We start from the raw sequence: 20,273 nt of genomic DNA, 5'->3' as shown, positions 1-20,273 counted from the left end.
CGATATTAATAAACGGCACATTTTTGTAGCTGTAGTATAGAAAACCTAGTTTTAACTTTCTAAATACAATCGTAACCATTATTAGAGCCCTCAGCTGTAATGCACAGGCTACGGGGTCACTGCAGGGACACGAGACGGCCGTGCCTTTAACCATTAGCAAGCTAGCGAGCTAACGAGTTAGCCTCCAATTTATAATGTATTCTAAATTGAATTAGCTTCTGTATTATATTAGAATGTATACAGTATCTATATTGTAGATTATCTTGACTATATTGTAAATCATCCCACTACCTCAGTATACTGTACTTCAAGGATTACTTAAAGTAATAGTGCATTTAATTAATACATTTAATTAATTACTTAATTACTGTAATTAAATTACTTGTATTATTTTTGCTATGAGATGAAATACATTTCTTTTTAAAATTTACCAGGCACATTAAGTGAATTTGCAAAGTATCAAAACAGTATCACCGAAACCAGCCTGAATATCGGTGATGTATCGTGGTTCGAACATCATGAGATTACCTTCACACTGCATGTAGTCAGCCATGGCAGTTCTCCTCCCATTCTGTGTGGAAGTGGTAAGGTTTTGACTTCTTACTGTGTCCTTCTTCCTGACTCCGTTTGAAACCCTTTCTTATGTTTAGAATAAGTACATTTGAGAGGCTAACTAGTTAGTTCAGTAGCTTGCTATGCTAGCGGTGGCCGTCTCTTATATCCCTGCAGTGATCCCGTAGCCTGCACATTGATAGGAGTGTAACGGTGCCTTTGGGGTGTTATTTCATGTCTACATGCGGAAATTCACGGTCGGGACCAATTGACTGCGATAAAAGTGTAATTACTGTAATTACTTTCCCTTGGAACTACTTACTTTTATGAAAGAGTACAAATTAAATTGCTTTTTTGGGAAAGTTAAGCTTAGCTTAAGATAAGCTTAAGCCATTTTTCAACTTTTGAAGGAAAAACTGTCACACTGCAGCGCGTTGGTGAAGTTGTGGTGATCGTGCCGTGAGCGAGACAGTGTTTGGAGTCGATATCCTTTTTGTTCTTCACTTCGGTTATTTGCCAAACTATTAGCTGCAAGTAAAGATCACGTCCTGAAGTGGGAGCCTGCCTCTGACCATTACCTGTGTGACTCAAGTTTGCCGTAATATTACGCTGACTTTATTCATGATTGCATTGCAGAAGCCAGACGCGATCAAACCACAAAAATGCTCGCTGACGCAAACGAGAAATGAGCGGCAACCTGATGTAGCCCCCCCGGGTGAACACAGGTAAGGCAAACTTACTGGAAGATCCAGAACATGTTGACTTTGTCACAGAAGGGTGTGTTTCTCTCTCCCTCTGGGAAAAAACGTTATTGTGAGGATCTGCCCTGTCTTGTCCTTTTTGCCGCAGGTTGTATTCTTTTTTTTATTTTTTTCCCCCTGTGTGATACAAATACATCTCATTGAAGTAGCTGGCAATGAAGTGGTCCTAGTACACCAAGTGTTCCCAGCATTTATTATTTTTATAGAAACACCTCATGGCACACCGCCAAGCGCGCATTGACTTATTTTGTTGCATTAATGACAACCGCTGGATACTAGGGTTGTAAATGTATTTGTGGTGAACAATTCGATATGCACCTAGATGCACGGTGTACGATACAATTCATCCATTCATTTTCTATGCCGCTTATCCTCACTAGGGAGGAGGGAGCGAGAGGCGGGGTACAGCCAATCGCGGGACACATATAGACAAACAACCATTCACACTCACATTCATACCTATTGACGATTTAGAGTGGCCAATTAACCTAACATGCATGTTTTTAGGAGAAAACCCACGCATGCACAGGGAGAACATGCAAACTCCACACAGAGATGCCCAAACGGAGATTCGAAACCAAGTCTTCCCGATCTCCTGACTGTGTGGCCAACATGCTAGCCACTTGGCCCGAATCACAAAATCCGCACGGAAACGCTTTCAGGTCAAAATGGCAAAGTATTTTATCGTTTCAGCCTCTCATCCGCATGCGAACGGCGTTCTGGGTGACCTGAAACTGTATTTTCATTTTTTTAACATCAGAAAACATCAAATCTGAAACCGCCGGCTTGTCGTTGCCTTGTAGACAGGCACTATGAGAATGATGACGTCACGTGACCAGGGGTGAGCTGCGACGATAAGCCAACATAATATCTGAATATTTCGACGGACATAACTCACCCAAGTCGGCATTCTCCTCATATTTTGTTGTCTTATACTCCATAATGACTCGCAGAAGTAATTCCACTTCTCGTAAGTCTAAAGGAGCCTTGCAAAGCGGAAGACGACGGACTTATGTCTTTCTTCTTGTATGGTTTTGTGTGTCACATGATTCCACCCGCATGTTTGTTCACAGCAAGTCAGCACGGGCTTTTGGATTTTTTGTTCTCCCTTTTATAATAAAAAGTTTCCATTAGAAACTGCATTTTTTTGTTCGGTTGTGTTGTCATTGACTAATATTTCAATTTGTTTGATGAGCTAAAACATTTAAGTGTGACAAACACGCAAAAAAAAAAAAAAAAAGACATCGGGAAGGGGGCAAAGACTTTTTCACACCACTGTATCTTTCCCCGATAACGCACGGACTTGCATCACGACGACCAACTTGTGCTCCTTTTTAACAGACAATATCAATGTTGTTATCAACCAGTTGCTTGAGGATTATTATTATTGAACTAATCTCACTTGACTTTCAGTTGAGTCCAAGGTTGTCGTTTTGAGGCTTTATCTGTCGGGATGCACTTTATCTCTTCCGCTGTGATGCAAACCTCTTGTTAAACGATCTTATAGTGGGAGTTCCAGACTTTGAACTTGTAATCACATGCAGATTTCCCCCCCCCCAACCATAACTCTGCCTTAGCTACATTAAACAGCTGGTGTTTAGGACTCTCCATGCTCTTTTCCACCAGACCCACATCCATTCAAAGTATGTTGGTCCTGGAATGTGAGCAGCAGCTTCAAAATGCTTTTTAGTAAATTCTAACGTAAACTTCTTGAATGAAAGTAGTGGTTGGGACATGATGTACAGTAGAAGGCTGCTGGTCGTAAACCTTGACAATGACACTTTCTTGACCTGTTAAATCTTATAAAGGGGGGAAGACTGTTCCCCAAGGACGGAATTCTGTGAACATCCCAGCTGTCTTCTGCGTTCTTCCACACTGAGCACGCTACTGCATGCCTCCTTTCAAACAATATCACATCCTACATTAGGCTGCTTGGGTCTGATTAGCTGACAAAATCACTTTTCTACTTCTCAATGGAGCAGGGCAGTGATAGTAATCAGCCACTGAAACTGCTCTTCTGTTGGGAGATGATGCTGGTTGTCCAATATTTCTAAAAATAGGCATTTTTCCCCAGATATGTCTGAGATGATTTTAGTGCAGCGAGTCTGAAGACGATACGGGTGGATAGACCAATGGATGTAGTTATTGTACTAAAATGTATTTAATTGATGCCCCTTCATTGTACAAGTAAATTCTGTTTATCTGCAATGTTCCTGATCTTGCTTTAGTTTGCAATGAACCACAACAACACAACATTTAAATAGATAATACACAATACTGATACATATTTAATACTATATAACTAGGTATGCTCCGTTTGATCGGCCACCGATGAATATCGGACGATTTCCGCAAAAAACCACTCGATTGGCGTATGCCAATAAATGCCTTTCAAAGCTGATCACAAAAACCAGTCGGCGTGCGGCGACAAATCCCACGTGTCTGCCGTGTGACGTAGGCTTGCCGACAAAACGACGCGTCTCGTATTGAATTATTTAATTAATATGTGTATAATTAATTAAAAATGTTTTGTTGGCAAAAAACATTTTTTATTACCTTATATTAGATCCCTAATCTTGTGTACTCTATTGGGCTAATTATTGGACCCCTATGTTTCTTTTTGAGGGCCAAAGAGGTACTGGTATGTTGCCAAGCTGTAAAAGTGAAACTTCAAGGATATAAAAGTAGGATGTTGGTACAAACATCCTACTTTACTACAGTAGTAAGCAGGTCGTATCACCTTCTTCAAATGTCCTATATTTCATTAGAGGCGCCCAATGTTCGCTCATTTCAAGGATGTATTCCACAAGGGGTGAAAAGTCAAGCTCCAGAGGGAAAAAAACTCCAATGTTTCCATGTGCCACGTGCGCACGTGAGCCTTCCCTGGAAGGGTTAAACCCATAGTTAAAAATCCAACTCAGAGCTCCGCCTCTGGTTTGTTGAGTCTGTTGTGGCTCACAAATCACACCACTCCAAAGCCCGCCTTCACCCCCTCCACCACCACCCCCACCCTCCACAATCACGGGGGCCCCCTGCACCCTGTCGGTCCCACCCACCCGGTGGACCACATTGAAATGGTGTTGTTGCCAAACATTGCAGAGTGCAGGATCATCTCGTCCTCAGACGTCGCAGCAGCAGGAGCATCACACATTTGGTCTGTTGAAACATCGTACATCAGAGCGTGTCGTGAAGTAGACTCGCTCGTGCGGAGGCCATGGTATCGTTTTACGCATTGGTGGCGTTTCTAATCTGCTCTCTTGTTCAAACAAGTAAGTTGAAGTTCATTGCTGTCTGTTTAAAAATGCTGCTTGTACGTTTTGCCATCCATGAATGCAACATATCCAATATCCAATGTGATGTCCAGTGTTTGGGTTTAAATTGCCCACTCTTCTGGCAGCACCGGATGCAAGATGATTGGGGGGTTTGCAGGGTTCGCTTGGTCTCCAAGAATGTAGGTCAAACCTTTCCCACTCTCTCTTTCTTCCCCGGGATGAAAATATTCACATCTTGGCACGGTCCCTTGATTTATGACTCTCAACTCATAAAGCAGCAATGCCTTTGAGGCAGCTCTCAATGGCTCATTCCATCATTTTATTTGGTTTTGTAGTCTTTGTGAGCCACTTTTTATTTGCTGGCGCTCATCTCACAGCAAGGTCCTGCAGCCAATCCACTCTGGAGGACTGGGCGAAGACAGTTTGAATGAAAGTGGAACTGTTTCATTGAAATATGCAAGCATTCTATTAGTCCAGCATGATGCAACATCCAAACAGGTTGCTGTTTCCCGCTCTACCCCCCGCACCTCCTTTTTTTTAACCTTACATTTGTGCACATGAATGGAATTCCTCTAGTGGACCCTCCAATGCAAACACTGTCTCAGTTTTGGTCACACATTGTCAGACCTGCTCCCAGTATGTTGGTTCTGGGAAACGGTGAGTGGTAAAACATGTTCAAACTGGTCGTCCACTCCCTCCAATGCAGAGGTGGCTTTAGTCCTCTAGCGTCCTCATGTTGTGAAAGATAAATTATGTGCAAAGAAACTTGTATTTATTGCTGTTGAGGTTCATTTCCGTCAAGGTGGGGTTTATTTGTTTGCTTTAACTTACGTCATAAACTGATAGAAAAAAAAGAGATACCTGTATATACAGTACAGTAAGCTCTTGTTTATTGTAGTTAATTGCTTCCAGATCCAACCGTGATATGTGAATTTCTTTCTAAAAAAAAATAAAACCTCACAAATCACTCTCTCAAAACAATATGCGTTCAAAAGAGGAGTACATTTGCATCATAAAAATGCTTCCTCAAAAAAACAGAACCTCACAAATCGCTCTGCGTTATATTTGTCTCCCGCCGTGTCCCTGAGCACCGTTGCCTCTCCTATTCGTGTGTATGTGATGAAGATGCTCGCATCCTCTTCCGCTGTGGAACACACGTAAACAAGATGGCCGCGGCGCTCAGTCGCGAGCATCTTCATCACATACACACAAATGGAGAGGCCGAGCGATTTGTGAGGTCTGATTTTTTTGAGGAGGCGTTTTTATGACGCAAATGTACTACTCTTTTGAACGCATATCGTTTTGAGAAGCCAAACTCTTTACTTAAATGACCCAGCAACTAAGCAGAACTACGTCCCTCGTCACAGAAAACCGACCAGAACTGGACTCGCGGCACCAAATGGGGCGGGGGTAAGTCACTGTTGAGGTAGTCCGCTGCTGATGGGGATGTCATACAACTTCATGTCAAAAAATCCGAACTATCCCTTTTAAACCCTACAGGCCCCTGTACTGGGGGCAGCTGGGTTGTGTCTGCGTAACTGCACGATGCTGGTGTCAGTATACACGTGCCAAACATCCACGTAACCAGAAGGATGTCAGCCAAAAGCACAATAGAGACAATTTGAGGAAAACAGGAAACAGTTCAAACCACAAGCACTTAAATGGGAAAATGTCCAAATTAAGTAAACAGTCCAGGATACGTCGGAAATAATTTCATAAACCAAAAAACTCGTGCGACACGTGTGGCATCGTTTGAAAGCCAACACTTAGCCCTCCCACTGGTACAAATATCATTCCTCTACTGCTAAAACTCACTGAATAAGCAGCTTCATTTACTCTTATCCAGCAGCAACATCGTAACCGTCATTGTGTCTGTAGATGCACATAAAAATACCATTTATTTTGGATTTGCCTCAAGACCAGGGTTTAAAAGGCCAAGTGTCTTTGGGTTTAATACCCTTACCGCAAAAGTTCAGCACGAGCGACCAGACATTTGGGACATTTATTTGCCCATTATTGGTTAGTTCAGGTTGTCTTTCAAAGTCTGCTGAACTTTAAGCTCAGTGGGTAAATAATGATGTGAACGTAGAGTTTAGGTAAAGTGCCATGGCTTTGACGGAAAATGACAACAGAGCTCCCTTTCAAACTTTGTCATGTATTTTTTCAGAAAGAAATTTTTGACATGGCTTATTCTACAACTGGCTGAAGCACTTCTTTTTTGTAAACATTCCGTGGCCTCCGGTGTATCCAGAGGCACAATATGCTAGTCTTATTGATGATTTATAGCTCTGAAAGATAGCAAACAGCAATAAAAAAGTGCAGTTCTTATCTTTTACATTCCTTTTTTAAGTGGTACAGCTGTATGTATGATGATGCGAATGGCATAAAAACGCAAGCAAATGAAATGCCCACAAGAATGTCTATTTTTTACACACAGCTCGCTCCCTCCATAACCTCCTGCCCTTGTTCACTTGCAGCACATTCCAGGTTTAAGCTCTATATACGCCTCACAAACCTTATTAAACACAATTTATAAACGGTAAAGGTACTCACCACTCATGAATGATCATGTAAGAAGAAAGTCACGCTTTGCCTCATGCAACTATGGTGGTTTCAAGGCAGCATAAAGACATAAACATGTAAAATAATTGTGGGCTGGTACATTTGACCTATATTATCATGTATTCATACAATATTACCAACTTAGGGTGTTTTATCAATTGTGATCAATTTTTTTAGGATCAAAAATCTTCAAATTTGCAGGGTTGCAAATGCTGAATTGCAAATGTGTGAAGTCTGTATGCTTTCTTGTAATAATAATAATATTATTAAAATGGGTACATGTGGTTTTACCGTGAAGCACAACAATCTGGCCCCTGGCAGGAACAGGTGGCTCTTCAAGGTTTCAAACTCTCGAGGGATCCAGTGTCATTTTCATGAATGAGTCAATATGATGCACAGTACTGTACAATCTGTTTTGTTCTTTGAGTTCAACGGCTTCATTATAGATGGAGGTCAGTGGGGTGACTTATTTCGGCACCGTCATGACCATACATTGTGGATTTGTTTTGTTCATAAAGCAGATGCATTGACAACATGCGGAAACAAGCAGTTCCAGTGCGGGAATGGGAGATGCATCACAGTCAGATGGGTGTGCGACGGCACAGACGACTGTGGAGATGGCACAGACGAACTTCCTGCTACTTGCCGTAAGTGTATGAACATGTGTAGCTTCCTTAATTAGAATTTCAATTATGGTATTGTAAATGTTTTTTTGCATGTGTGTGCAACTCTTCCAGTGGCCAAAACATGTAGACCAACAGAATTCAGTTGTGCCGACCGCCTTCACCAGTGTATACCAAGCACATGGCGCTGTGACGGAAAGGCCGACTGTGAGAATGGAGCTGATGAAGAGAGCTGTGGTGAGGAGTCAGTACACAGCATAGATAGACGAACACACCACACAAATATTAGTCAGTGACAATACCACTGAAAACAAAATGCAGTTTTTAAATGAAATCTTTTATTATTAAGGGAGAAAAAAAAATTCACACCTTCATAGCCCTGTGTGAAAAAGTGATTGCCCCCTAAACGTAATAACTGGATGGCCACCCCAAGCAGCAGCAACTGCAATCAAGCATTCGCGATAACTTGCAGTGAGTCTCTTCCAGCGCTGTAGGGGAATTTTGACCCACTCATCTTTGCAAAATTATTGGACGTTGGAGGGTTTTCCAGCATAAAGCGCCTTTTTAAGGTCATGCCCCAGCATCTCAATAGGATTCAAGTCAGGACTTTGACTAGGCCACTCCAAGGTCTTCATTTTGTTTTTCTTCAGCCATTCAGAGGTGGACTGAAAACAGGTGCACTGTTTTGGATCATTGTCCTGCTGCAGAACCCAAGTTGGTGTCAGCTTGACGTCACAAACACATGGCCGTACATTCTCCTTCAGAGTTTTTTGGTAGACAGCAGAATTCATGGTTCCATTTATCACAGCAAGTCTTCCAGGTCCCGAAGCAGCAAAACAGCCCCAGACCATCACACTACCACCACCATATTTTACTGTTGATGTTCTTTTTCTGAAATGCAGAACCTTTATGCCAGATTTAATCAGACACACACCTTCCGACCACAGAGTATTTTCCCAAAGGTCTTGGGGTTCATCAAGAGGTTTTCTGGCAAAATTGAGACGAGCCTCAATGTTCTTTTTGTTCAGCAGTGGTTTTCATCTTGGAACTCTGCCATGCAGGCCGTTTTTGCCCAGTGTCTTTCTTATGGTGGAGTCATGAACACTGACCTTAACTGAGGCATTTGAGGCCTGCAGTTCTTTGGATGTTGTTGTGGGGTCTTGGATGAGTCGTCGCTGCGCTCTTGGGGGAATTTTGGTTGGCCGGCCACACATGGGAAGGTTCACCACTGTTTATAGCCCGACCAATATAGGATTTTTGGGGACGATACTGATATTAGGGGCTGAAAAAAAGCCGATAACCTATATATTGGCCAATATACGAAATTGATATACACAGGATATCTACTGTACATGAACATAATAGCATAGCAGACATAGCAGAAGACTACCAAATGTAAATAAGGAAGTTTAATTAGTAAGACTGTCAACATAAGGACATGCCTCTTTGTGATTTACCACAAATTTGTACTGTTCTTTGCTTTGCTGGTGCTTACTCTTCCCCTCTGCCTGTCAAATGAAAATAAAACTAGAATTATCCTGTATAAAATGTATTTTTTGCTCATATTTGGGTGGGTGTCTGGAATAGATTAAAAGGATTTACATTACATTACAACTGGAAAAACTGCACAAGTAGGTTATGGTTTTTGTCCTTTTTCATAACAAAAACCAAAGTATCACTGTATCATGCACTTGTTTATTTATAAATTCAAAATGTAAAATTATATTTTATTTATTTATTTATTTTATATTTATTTAAATATTTACATTTTACTTATTTTTTATTTTGGGACAATTCTTTTTTCTTTCTTCTAACTTTTTTTTTTCATCGCTGCACAGGATTCTATCCGTTGTTGGACATGCTTTGTTGCTTTGCTGCCCCTGTTAGAAAATGGTAACATGCAAGTCAGCAAACTGTCAGTAATTGCTGAGACATGGGGAAGGGGTAGGATGAAATAAGCTCAGCTTCTTCCTCCTACTTTTCAGACATGTTGAATTATGCAAGTGTAAACATGCAATGTTCCTTAATGTGGCTTGTTTTGGGTTGTGTCTTATTAGTTATGTCCTGTGTCTTAGGACCCAAGCAGTGCACAGACACAGAGTTCCGCTGCACAAACGGCCAGTGCGTGTCCTCCTCGTTTGTGTGCGACGATGAGGAAGACTGCGATGACGGCAGTGACGAGGCCTCCTGCCCGCCGGTTACGTGTAGCGCTGCTTCTTTTCAGTGCAACAACAGCGTCTGCCTCCCACGCCTGTGGGCCTGCGACGGAGACGCCGACTGCACGGACGGCTCGGACGAGTGGCCCCAGAACTGTGGTACGGCGGCGCCTACCTTCGCTCAAACTCGCCGCTGCTTTGCCCGAGAATTTCACTGTGGTAGTGGGGAATGCATTCACGGAAACTGGAGGTGCGATGGAGGAGCTGATTGTCTGGATCGATCGGATGAAGCTGGCTGTGGTATGTGGTAATGCTTGCTTTAAATCCTGTTTTAATGGCTTCACATTCCAAGTGTTGGTCTTTTGCATTGCTCTAGTGCCTCGCACCTGCCGTCCTGATGAGTTTCAATGCGATGATGGCACTTGCATTCATGGAAGCCACCAATGCGACCATCAGTACCACTGCAGGGATATGAGTGATGAAATCGGCTGTGTCAATGGTATGAAGATACTGTATTTAACTACACAGCTAAACGTCCCTGATCTTGTTGAATTTGTCTGTACAGCTACCCAATGTGTGGCTCCAACTTGGTTTAAGTGCAACAGTGGTGAATGTATCGGCATGGAGAAGGTGTGCAACAGGCAGCGCAACTGCAGGGATTGGTCAGACGAGCCTCTGAGGGAATGTGGTGAGTATTCATCACTGTCAGGATAATTAGCACTGACAGTGTCTGCATGTCATTCCCTTCCTCGGGGATAAAAACTGTTGCTTTTTTCACTGCAGGCTTCAACGAGTGCCTACTCAACAACGGTGGCTGCTCTCATGTCTGCAATGATCTGAAGATCGGTTTTGAGTGTGTATGTCCCTCTGGGTATCACCTGGTCAACAAAAATCAATGTGAAGGTGAAAAGAAACCCCTCACCCCACAGTATTATCTCTTGAATGGCTAAACACCTCAACAAACAACAATATAGTCATGCGGTCATGATCTTTCAATCAGATATTGACGAGTGTGCCAACCAGGATGCCTGCAGCCAGATCTGCATTAACCAAATAGGAAGTTACAAATGCGAGTGTGAGGAAGGTTACCAGGTGGACCCTGCTACCAAAGCCTGCAAGGTTATAGGTAAAAACCAACCCTTCATGTTCTTGGTAGAACATTGATTGTTTTTCATTTGTATCCTTCTGGAAGGCCATTTTTGTAGACATGTTTCAGTGTCCACTCTAATCTTGTAGGTACAATCGCCTACCTTTTCTTCACCAACCGACATGAAGTGAGAAAAATGACTTTGGACAAGAGTGAATATGCACGTGTTATCCCACGACTGAAAAACGTTGTGGCTCTGGATATGAACATGGCCACCAAAGAGATCTACTGGTCAGATATTTCCCAAAAGAAGATCTACAGGTGAGGGGTTTTTATTTGAGAATCAAAGAAGATTTCGGTTTAAGTTGACTCAGTTAACAAAATGGGCGGGTGTTGATAGGTTTAGGGTTAAGGTAACCCTAGTCCTAACCTTCCAGCCTCAGTCGACGCCTTGTTGTCGTGATTCAACTGCCGTACTCCTACTGCTATGCCGTATTCCTCCAGATACTCCAGTTTCCTCCCACAGTCATGCTAGGTTAATTGGAGACTCTAAATTGTCCATAGGTATGAATGTGAGCGTGAATGTTTTTTTGTCTGTATGTGTGCTGTGTTAGGCTCCCCTGGGATAGGCTCCCCTTACCTGTGACCCTGAACAGGATTGCAAAATTAATAAGTAAGGTAACGACTCGAACCGTCTAATGGGATGTCACAGCCATACGCCACTTTATATCAGTTATGAGCCCTTTATGAACTCAACTCTGCCACCCAACGGTGGAAATTCTGATTAATCCTGTTTCACATTTTTGCAACTGCAACTAAAAACACAACCTATTTAATTCCAGAGCTCAAATGGATTCAGCGGAGGATTCTTCCCGTCACACCATAGTGGTTGGTAATGACCTCGACGCTCCTGAGGGCATTGCCTTTGACTGGATCCATGGTAACCTCTACTGGACTGATAGCATTCGCTGCACCGTCTCTGTGGTAACTGCTGATGGTAGTCGGCGTAAGACTTTGTTCTACCAAGGTTTATCTAAACCTCGAGCTATTGTGGTTGACCCCTATAGCAAGTAAGACGCCTTCCGATACCACCTTGGCTTGTGGTTATGCCAGTGACTTGATAACAATAATTCACCCACCAGCTTTGCTTACTGGACTGACTGGGGGAATCCTGCTAAGATTGAAAAGGGAGGTCTGAACGGAGGTGACCGCACTGCTTTGGTCACTGACGACATTGTGTGGCCCAATGGAATCACCCTCGGTAAACTCCATCCTTCCAGTCCATCTGGTTTTCTTTATCTTTATTTTAAGCATGACTGACATGACCTGTTGCCCCGCACCTCCCCCTGTTAAACACCCCAGACCTGCTGAACCAGCGGCTCTACTGGGTGGACTCAAAGCTACACACCCTCTCCAGTATTGATGTGCATGGTGGGGGGCGGCGCACCCTCATCATTGATGAACACAAGTTGAGCCATCCGCTGGGACTTGCTGTGTTTGAGGTATATACGTACAGCCTCACACACAACTGTGAGTTTTAAGAAAAATACAAAACCCTGTATATGTGATGTCATGCTGTGTCGGAAATGTTATACATTTTTCTCTTGTGCACTTCAAGGAACGAGTTTTTTGGACAGACATCAGTAACAATGCCATCCTAAGTGCTAATAGGTTGACTGGTGCAGACATCACTCCAGTGGCGGAGCACCTGTCATCACCAGAAGACATTATTCTCTACCACAATGTCAAACAGCCTGCTGGTACGTGCATTTAAAAAAAATTATAGGTCAATTACTTTGCTCTAATCCAGGGGTTCTCAAATGGTCTCAACCTGTACCCACATTTCCAATGGTCATTAAGTTGAGACCCATTTTTATTTAAGTCATTTTTATTTGTATTATTTTTTACACTTTTATTTAAGTCATTTTAACTTTTTTTAACTGGAATTATTTTTTATACTTTTAAGTCATTTGTATTATCTATTTTTATTTTATTTTACACTTTTATTTGTCATTTTATTTTTATTCATTTGTATTATTTTTTTTACACTCATATTATTTTATTTATTCTCTTATAAGTCATTTTTTATTCATTTTTTATTTTTATGCTTTTATGTAAGTCACTTTTATTTATTGTTATTTATTAGCATTGTTATAATTTTTTTCACTTTTATTTAGGGCATTTTTATTAATTTGTAATTACTTTTTTTATACTTTACTTTTTTTTACACTTTTAAGTAATTTTATTTGTATTTATTTGTATTATTTTTGATTTGTATTTATTTGTACAATTTTTTTATGATTTTATTTAAATCATTTTTGATTTGTATTTATTTGTATTATTTTTTATGCTTTTATTTAAATAATTTTGTATTTGTATTTATTTGTATTATTTTTTAATTTTAATTATTAAGTAATTTTCCATGTATTTCCATGTATTATTATTTTATTTTTTTTTTTATGTTTCATTTATTTATTATTATTGTCAAAGAAATGAGGAAGGTGACGAAAATACTGCTCAATTTTATTTCAAAATAAGTCAGACATCAGTTGTATGTTACACATTTGAATGTAATTTTTTGACTTGCTTTCTGCAACCCACCCAGAATGGATCAGGGACCCACTTTTGGGTCCCAACCAACCAGTTGAGCACCACTGTTAATATTTGTAATATTAATAATACCCCTTTACCTTTGCAGGGAGGGACTGGTGTCAGTTGTCCAATGGTGGCTGCGAATTCATGTGCCTGGCTGCACCACAAGTGGGCAGACACCCGCCAAAATATACCTGTGTCTGTCCGGATAACACGGTGCTAGCCAGTGACATGAGGAGATGTATGCCAGGTATGTCAATTTCGAGACAACATCTGGCGGAATAAAAAGGAAGATCTTTTTTCATGTCATACTTTGTTCTCTGTTACTGACTGTGTGGTGCCAATACCTACAGCTCCCATGCATCCGCCAGTTCCAACCACCAACCAACCAACATTCACCACAAACCCACCCAAGCCCCCGATCAGAACCTCCACTGCTCCCATTACGAGCACCAGACCTGTGGTCAAGCCTGTGCCAAGCACTAAGAGGCCTCAAGTGAGAACCACTAAACCTGAACTTCAGCCAGTCCAGCCCAAAGCCCCACGGACAACTGCGAAAACTCCAGTCACTTCTCCAGGTGAAGATCTCAAATCGTAATAATTAAATTGCACTGACACCTAAACAATGTTGAAAAGCATTCACGGACAAAATATATACATCAGTGTGCAGATGTCCGACTTTGTAGGATGCATTGGATTAGTGGTAGTATGACACAATACTTACAGTACGTAAGTACAGTACTTCTTGGTTCACGGGAATTGGACCTTTGATCCAAAAGGCTTCTCCAGTTATTTTTTTTTGTGTGAGGATGCCCCAGATTCACCCACCAATAAGAAGTCCAGTTAGCTTCAATTCAATTTTAACCTGGAAAGCAGAGCATCACAACCAGGAAATGTTTATAGGCATTTAATACGTGCAGGTCGTTGCTGATTTGTTACTACATTTTGTTCAAACCGGGGGTGTCCAAAGTGTGGCCCCGGGGGCCATTTATGGCACATTCTAAAAATACGATTAAACAATAAAATTAAAAGAACGACAGCAAAAATAGAAAAAAAAGCAGTAAAAATAAATAAATAAATAATACTAAGGGAGTAAAGTCATTATATTAACAGAAAAAAATAGCATGTAATCATGTATTTTGTTTTTCAATGTTCCAAATATTTCAACTTCCTTCTTAAATCATCTTTATAGATTTTCCTTTCGTAATATTATGATTTTATTCCCATAATATTTTTCATTCCCATAATAAAATAAATAATCAAAATTTTCCAAAAATAACAACATTATTTTGTCATAATATGACAACTTTTTTTAAAAAAAAACATATTTTTTCTTTAATATTTCAACTCTATGCTACTAAAATAATATTCTAATATTGTAATACTACAAGTTTATTCCCGTAAAATTGCTAATTTTTTTCTTGTTAGAATACGGCTTTTTTTTCGTAATATTTTCACTTTATTCTTGTAAAATTACAGCTGTTTGTTTAATTTCTGCTGTTGTTGTTTTGTTTTTTTTTACTATTTCAACTTTCATCTCATATTTATTATTCTCGTAATTATGACTTTATTCCCATATTTGACTTCATTCTCGTAAACAACCTTGTTTTCCAAAAATCACTTTGTTGTTTTGTTTGTTTTTCATAATATTCCGACTTTGACAAAACATCTTTCTTTCATATTTCAAATTTATGCTGCTGAAATGAGGTTGTTCACGTGAAATCCTGACTTTTCCCCGTTAGATTACAACTTTTTGGCTTTATTCTTGTAAAATGACTGCAGATTTTTCCATTTTGCTGTTGTTGTTTTGTAGTTTTCTTGTTAAATGATATTTTTAGAATGTGCCGCGAGCCGCAAATGGCCCCCGGGCGGCACTTTGGAGACCCCTCCTCAAGGAGAACCACCCCTGAAGACACGTCTTATGGGACATGAATGTAAAAGGGAATTGCTTTTTTTCCTCAGACAATCGCCACGCTGCAGTGATACCCCAACCAGCCTCCAGCACCCCAATTGCCTTGTACATCGTCTTACCTTTGGGTGAGTACCTTTAGTAACACAAATTAAGATTCAGTATTAAATCCATTCTGCCTTACGTCACCCCGGTTACGTCTGTGTAGCCATCATGTGTATGTTGGCGTTTGGTGGCATGCTGCTATGGAAGAGCTACAAGCTGAAGAACACCAACACAATCCACTTTGACAACCCGGTGTATCAAAAGACCACAGAGGACCAAGTGCACATTTGGAGGAGTCACAGCCCTGATGGGTATTCCTATCCCAAAGTAAGCCTATGAGGACTTATTGTGGTGTCACTGTGGTGCCATTGTGCTTTAGCTCTGGACGCAGCTGTATTCGGGTGCGTTTACACTTGCTTCCGTTGAAACAAACTACTTGTTCGGTTTGTTCGATCAAGCGTGGATGCTATCCGAATCCTGCTGCGCACCGAACCGCTTAAGAAATGCGTCTTAATGCGCTTAAACTCGACAGCCGAAACCACTCTGTCTGCTCCGCTCTCCATGTGTGTGGCTGCGGATCCGCCCAATCACCGCTCTTCACAAGTATGGTGTTTTTGTGAAATCTGAGCTGGTAAAAACAGTGGAATATAAAAATAACGTATCCAATCCAGCATGTTGGTCTGGAATATGCGAGTTTTGCGATAGTTTCGCATTAGTGTTGGGCAATGTGGGGTAAACAAAGAATAATAGGAGTTTAATGGTGACTATAGGGATGTTACTTCATGTCTACAGGGCTCTAATAATTGTAAAAATCATATCTAGTAAGCCATAAACAGGTTTTGCTTGCGAATATTCTCATTCATCCAAGTCATTGCATTCTCAGGGCATTCGATCGATCACAACTGGACTCTTCAGTTTGTCTTAGGAGATGTTTCGCCTCTCATCCGAGCCTCTCCTGCTTTAGAGGGTAAATAGATTGGATCTTGCACCAAGCTCTCAGACCAGAGCTGTCCTATCTAGTCTGACTGGTGTGTGTCCCACCTAGCCTTTGAGCATGAACTGATGAAGCCTGCTCGGACGAGAGGCGAAACATCTTCTAAGACAACCCGAACAGTCCAGTTGCGATCGACTGAATGCGCTGAGAATACACAGGCTTTCTATGCTCTAACTACAAAAATATTCAGATTGTTAATATCGAATCCTACTTCACTCATCTTGGTTGGGTCTGGAGCCAATTAACCGTGATAAATGAGGGACTGAATGAAGATTCTAAACCAGAAAACAAAGGTTGAATCGAGGCAGATGGATCCTTCCCGTGTGTTGAACTCGACTCTTCTTGTTCAACAATCAAGACTGTGCGTTGTAGTTTATTCAACCACAATTTTGTCTGACTTACTTTTTTTATTTGTCTGATCAGAAGCAAGTTGTGAGCCTGGATGAAGAGGCGGACAATCCGACTTTCACTGAAAACTGAGCCGCAAGTCAGAGACGAACCTAAATGGGAAGTTGCCCTGACCGTCCATTTTGAATCGTTTACCTCACGTGGCACAAAGAACGTAATTCAAGTTTGAACCACCGTATCCTCACTCGGCGACAACGCCTCGAGGAAATTCAGGTTCAACTCACTTTGGTCATTTTCATTTTTGTTGTTTTTCACTCTTGAAAACTTCACCAAATCACACATCTGTTAGCAAGGTTAGCAATGGTGCGGAAGTATGATTACAGTATGCTATTATTTCTTACAACAGGCCAACATTGCTGCTAAAAACAAGTTAAAAAGGAGATTGAGAATTCCTTTGTCTTCTTATATTTTGGCTTGGACGATGTAAGTAGAGCCGCAGGGCTGTGAGTTTAGCTTTAGCTTTATTCAGCTAGTCTGACCTTTTTATGTGGAGAGAGGTAGTTAGCTAGCTGGATATGAAACATCCAATGACATCAATGTTGCTTGACATGTTTCGAAAATCTTTCACATTCTATTTTGTTGACACGTCAAAATCAAACCTTTTTGGTACACTATGGAAGCCCATTTCCGCCACTTAAAAAAAATCAAATATCCCAATGGTAAGTCATGATTATGAGATAAGAAAGTCATAATTATGAGACAAAAAGTATATTTTTTTCAGATAAAAAGTCACAATTATGAGATAAAAATTCAAAATTGTGAGATACAAACTGCGCATGTGCCACCTTCACTGGAGCCTTCGTGCTTCGTCACGTTTGTATCGCATAATTTCGAGTTCTTATCTCATAATTATGACATTTTATGTCATAATTTTGACTTTTTGTCTCATAATTTTGAGTTTTCATCTCATAATTATGACTTTTAATCTATAATAATTAATTAAATCTATAATAATTTCGAGCTTTTATCTCGTAATTCTGACTGTCCAATCTCGTATTTATGACGTTTATTTAGTCATTTTGACTTTTTTATCTCATAATTATGACTTTCTCATGTCATAATCTTCCGTTTTTATCTCATAATTATGACTTTTTTATCACAGAATTATGACTTTCCTGTCATATTTCTGATGTTTATTTAGCAATTTCAACTTTCTTATCTCATAGTTTTGAGTTTGTATTTCATAATTATAACTTTTCATCTCATAATTTTATAGTTATTCATTTTTTTCTCTTAAATTTGACTTTTTAGCTCATAATTTCATCTTTTTATCTCATCATTATGACTTTTTTTATCTCATAATTTGGATTTTTATGCCATAGTTATTACTTTTAATCCTATCAGTTTGACTTTTTGTTTCACAATTATGACTTACTATTGTGGCGGAAACGGGCTGACATAGAATACAGTCCTTTTTATTAATAAAAAGTCAAAATACCAGCAGAAATACAATATTTCCCCAACAGAAATGGGAGAGAACACACCATAAGGCAACCAAAGCTGTTAAATACAATTACATGTTTAAAGATGTGACTTGCTAGCTTAGAATATTTGTCCCCTTTCAAGTTAACTATAAAATCGATGCAAGGTTTGCACTTTATGCTAACATTGACTACTTGAAATATAACAATATCGCCCAATTTCTAATTTTCTTGCAAAGCGAACCTAATCTCCTTATGCAGGGGTGTCCGATGTGCGGCCCGGCGGCTGTTTGCGGCACATTGTGGAAATAAAATTAAATACATTTTTAACAAACAACAACATTGAAATAGTATAACAAAAAGGCACAATTTAAAGAGAAAAATCTGAAATGTTGCTACTTAATAATTAGTAGTTGATCAAAATTGCTAATAAATAACATAAATATATAAGGCTTTTTTTTAGCCTTTGTACAAGATAAATATATAAAAATATCAAAGTGGCCGCCCGCATCCTTTGATTTTTCAGAGGAACTATGGACACCCCTGTCCTGTTCCTTCATAGTCATTTGCACAAGTTGAATATAGTCCCCCATAATGATTATATTATATGAAACTGAAGTTTATTCTAAGATGCTAACATGATTACATCGAGGCAGCCTGTGTTGACACTATGTGTGTATGTGTGACGACGCATGCTGACACATTTTTAGCATCGAGTGCGCAGTTTTTCATCCGCGCCGGATCCACTTTGGGAGTCTGAGGACGTCAAGTAAATGCTGCACACTGCTTTGTGCCTTGAGTATACTGTACTTTTTGATAGCCTTCCCATTTCAGATCCCTTCTGCAGTTGTCAAGCAGATGTTTGTATTGGAGAGACGACGTTACATTTTAACCTCCACGTGCCCCCGTCAGGAGGAACTGTGCATTCCTCAGAATAGCTTTGAAGCAACCATGTGTGACCGGCCGGGCCGAGCTTAAATCTCGGTGCTATAAGATACAGTATGTACATTTACAGCCGTCCTCAGGAGGAGAACTTGCCTTATCGCAGCATTCCTGGCAGGAGAGAAACACGTGCCTCATCACAACTCTTTGTGACCTCCTGCTTTTTTTACATTCTAAGTGAACGCTGCCTCTTTTTTTTTTCCTTAAATGTACGTGTGGGTGCTATTGAACAGAAGAGTGTAAAATTGACTTGATGCACACAGAAGGGATGCTGTTGTAAAGGCTTTTGGTGGAGGGTGGAAGAAAAACAAGTCTTAAATGCCAGTGAAGATGTATGTACAGAGTTTGTTTTTTAGTGCAGGTCATGCGTCTGTAAATAGGATGTTCATAAATGTAAATATTTGCTCTGTTTTGGTAATGATACGTATGCTGTCGGCTTTGTTGTTGTTCAACCTGTTCTGTACATAAATAAATGCTTGTATTTATTATAGATCGGCTATGGATTCATTCCTTTGGAAATGCAACTGGTATTGTCATATTTTTTATTGATGGTGTGTCCCTGTGCATTTGTGATTCAGCTTCACAGCCCATCACATTTGCATATTTTTGGTCAAATAATTATTTTAGGTCATTTTTTCTGCAGAAAACATATCTCGTTCACCCTAAATCATTTACAAAAGATAATAATACAGTTCAAATGTACAGCATACATGTACTGTACCACTGTTCGAAACATGTTGATGTCTTTATGCTCTGCAGATAATGTTTCTTCGTCGAGCGTGGAGATTTCGCACCTCGTGCGGCGGCCCCTGAACGCGCCATAGTTGTGTGCTAAGACGCAAAAGTTTGTTGTGCTACGTAAGCACTAGGTAGCGCTAGCCCCACTACCAGGTTAACTCCAAGTCCACCTGCTCATCGATCATTTGACATTGTCATCGTTGTTTTATCA

At 40.4% G+C, this 20,273-nt stretch overlaps 1 protein-coding gene across 3 annotated transcripts; it reads left to right on the top strand.

Annotated features, from left to right (window-relative positions):
• The first annotated feature begins 4,364 nt into the window (after positions 1-4,364).
• On the top strand, positions 4,365-19,814 carry ldlra (low density lipoprotein receptor a). Of its 3 annotated transcripts, XM_054760235.1 has the most exons (18): positions 4,369-4,582; positions 7,666-7,794; positions 7,885-8,007; positions 9,846-10,226; positions 10,303-10,425; positions 10,492-10,614; positions 10,710-10,829; positions 10,927-11,052; positions 11,163-11,334; positions 11,856-12,083; positions 12,156-12,274; positions 12,376-12,515; positions 12,632-12,773; positions 13,712-13,855; positions 13,959-14,183; positions 15,568-15,642; positions 15,723-15,886; positions 16,977-19,814. In XM_054760235.1, the coding sequence occupies exons 1-18, from the start codon at positions 4,528-4,530 to the stop codon at positions 17,031-17,033; spliced, it is 2,646 nt and encodes an 881-aa protein (XP_054616210.1). In that variant the 5' UTR covers positions 4,369-4,527; the 3' UTR covers positions 17,034-19,814. The 3 variants fall into 3 exon arrangements, with proteins under 3 accessions (XP_054616209.1, XP_054616208.1, XP_054616210.1); XM_054760234.1 differs by having other exon boundaries at positions 4,365-4,582; positions 7,669-7,794; positions 10,303-10,614; XM_054760233.1 differs by having other exon boundaries at positions 4,366-4,582; positions 10,303-10,614.
• The last annotated feature ends 459 nt before the right edge of the window (positions 19,815-20,273 follow it).

Source organism: Dunckerocampus dactyliophorus, chromosome 18, assembly GCF_027744805.1.
Source record: "Dunckerocampus dactyliophorus isolate RoL2022-P2 chromosome 18, RoL_Ddac_1.1, whole genome shotgun sequence".
In the NCBI taxonomy this organism is placed as follows: domain Eukaryota; kingdom Metazoa; phylum Chordata; class Actinopteri; order Syngnathiformes; family Syngnathidae; genus Dunckerocampus; species Dunckerocampus dactyliophorus.
This window is presented reverse-complemented; position numbering and strand designations above follow the sequence as displayed.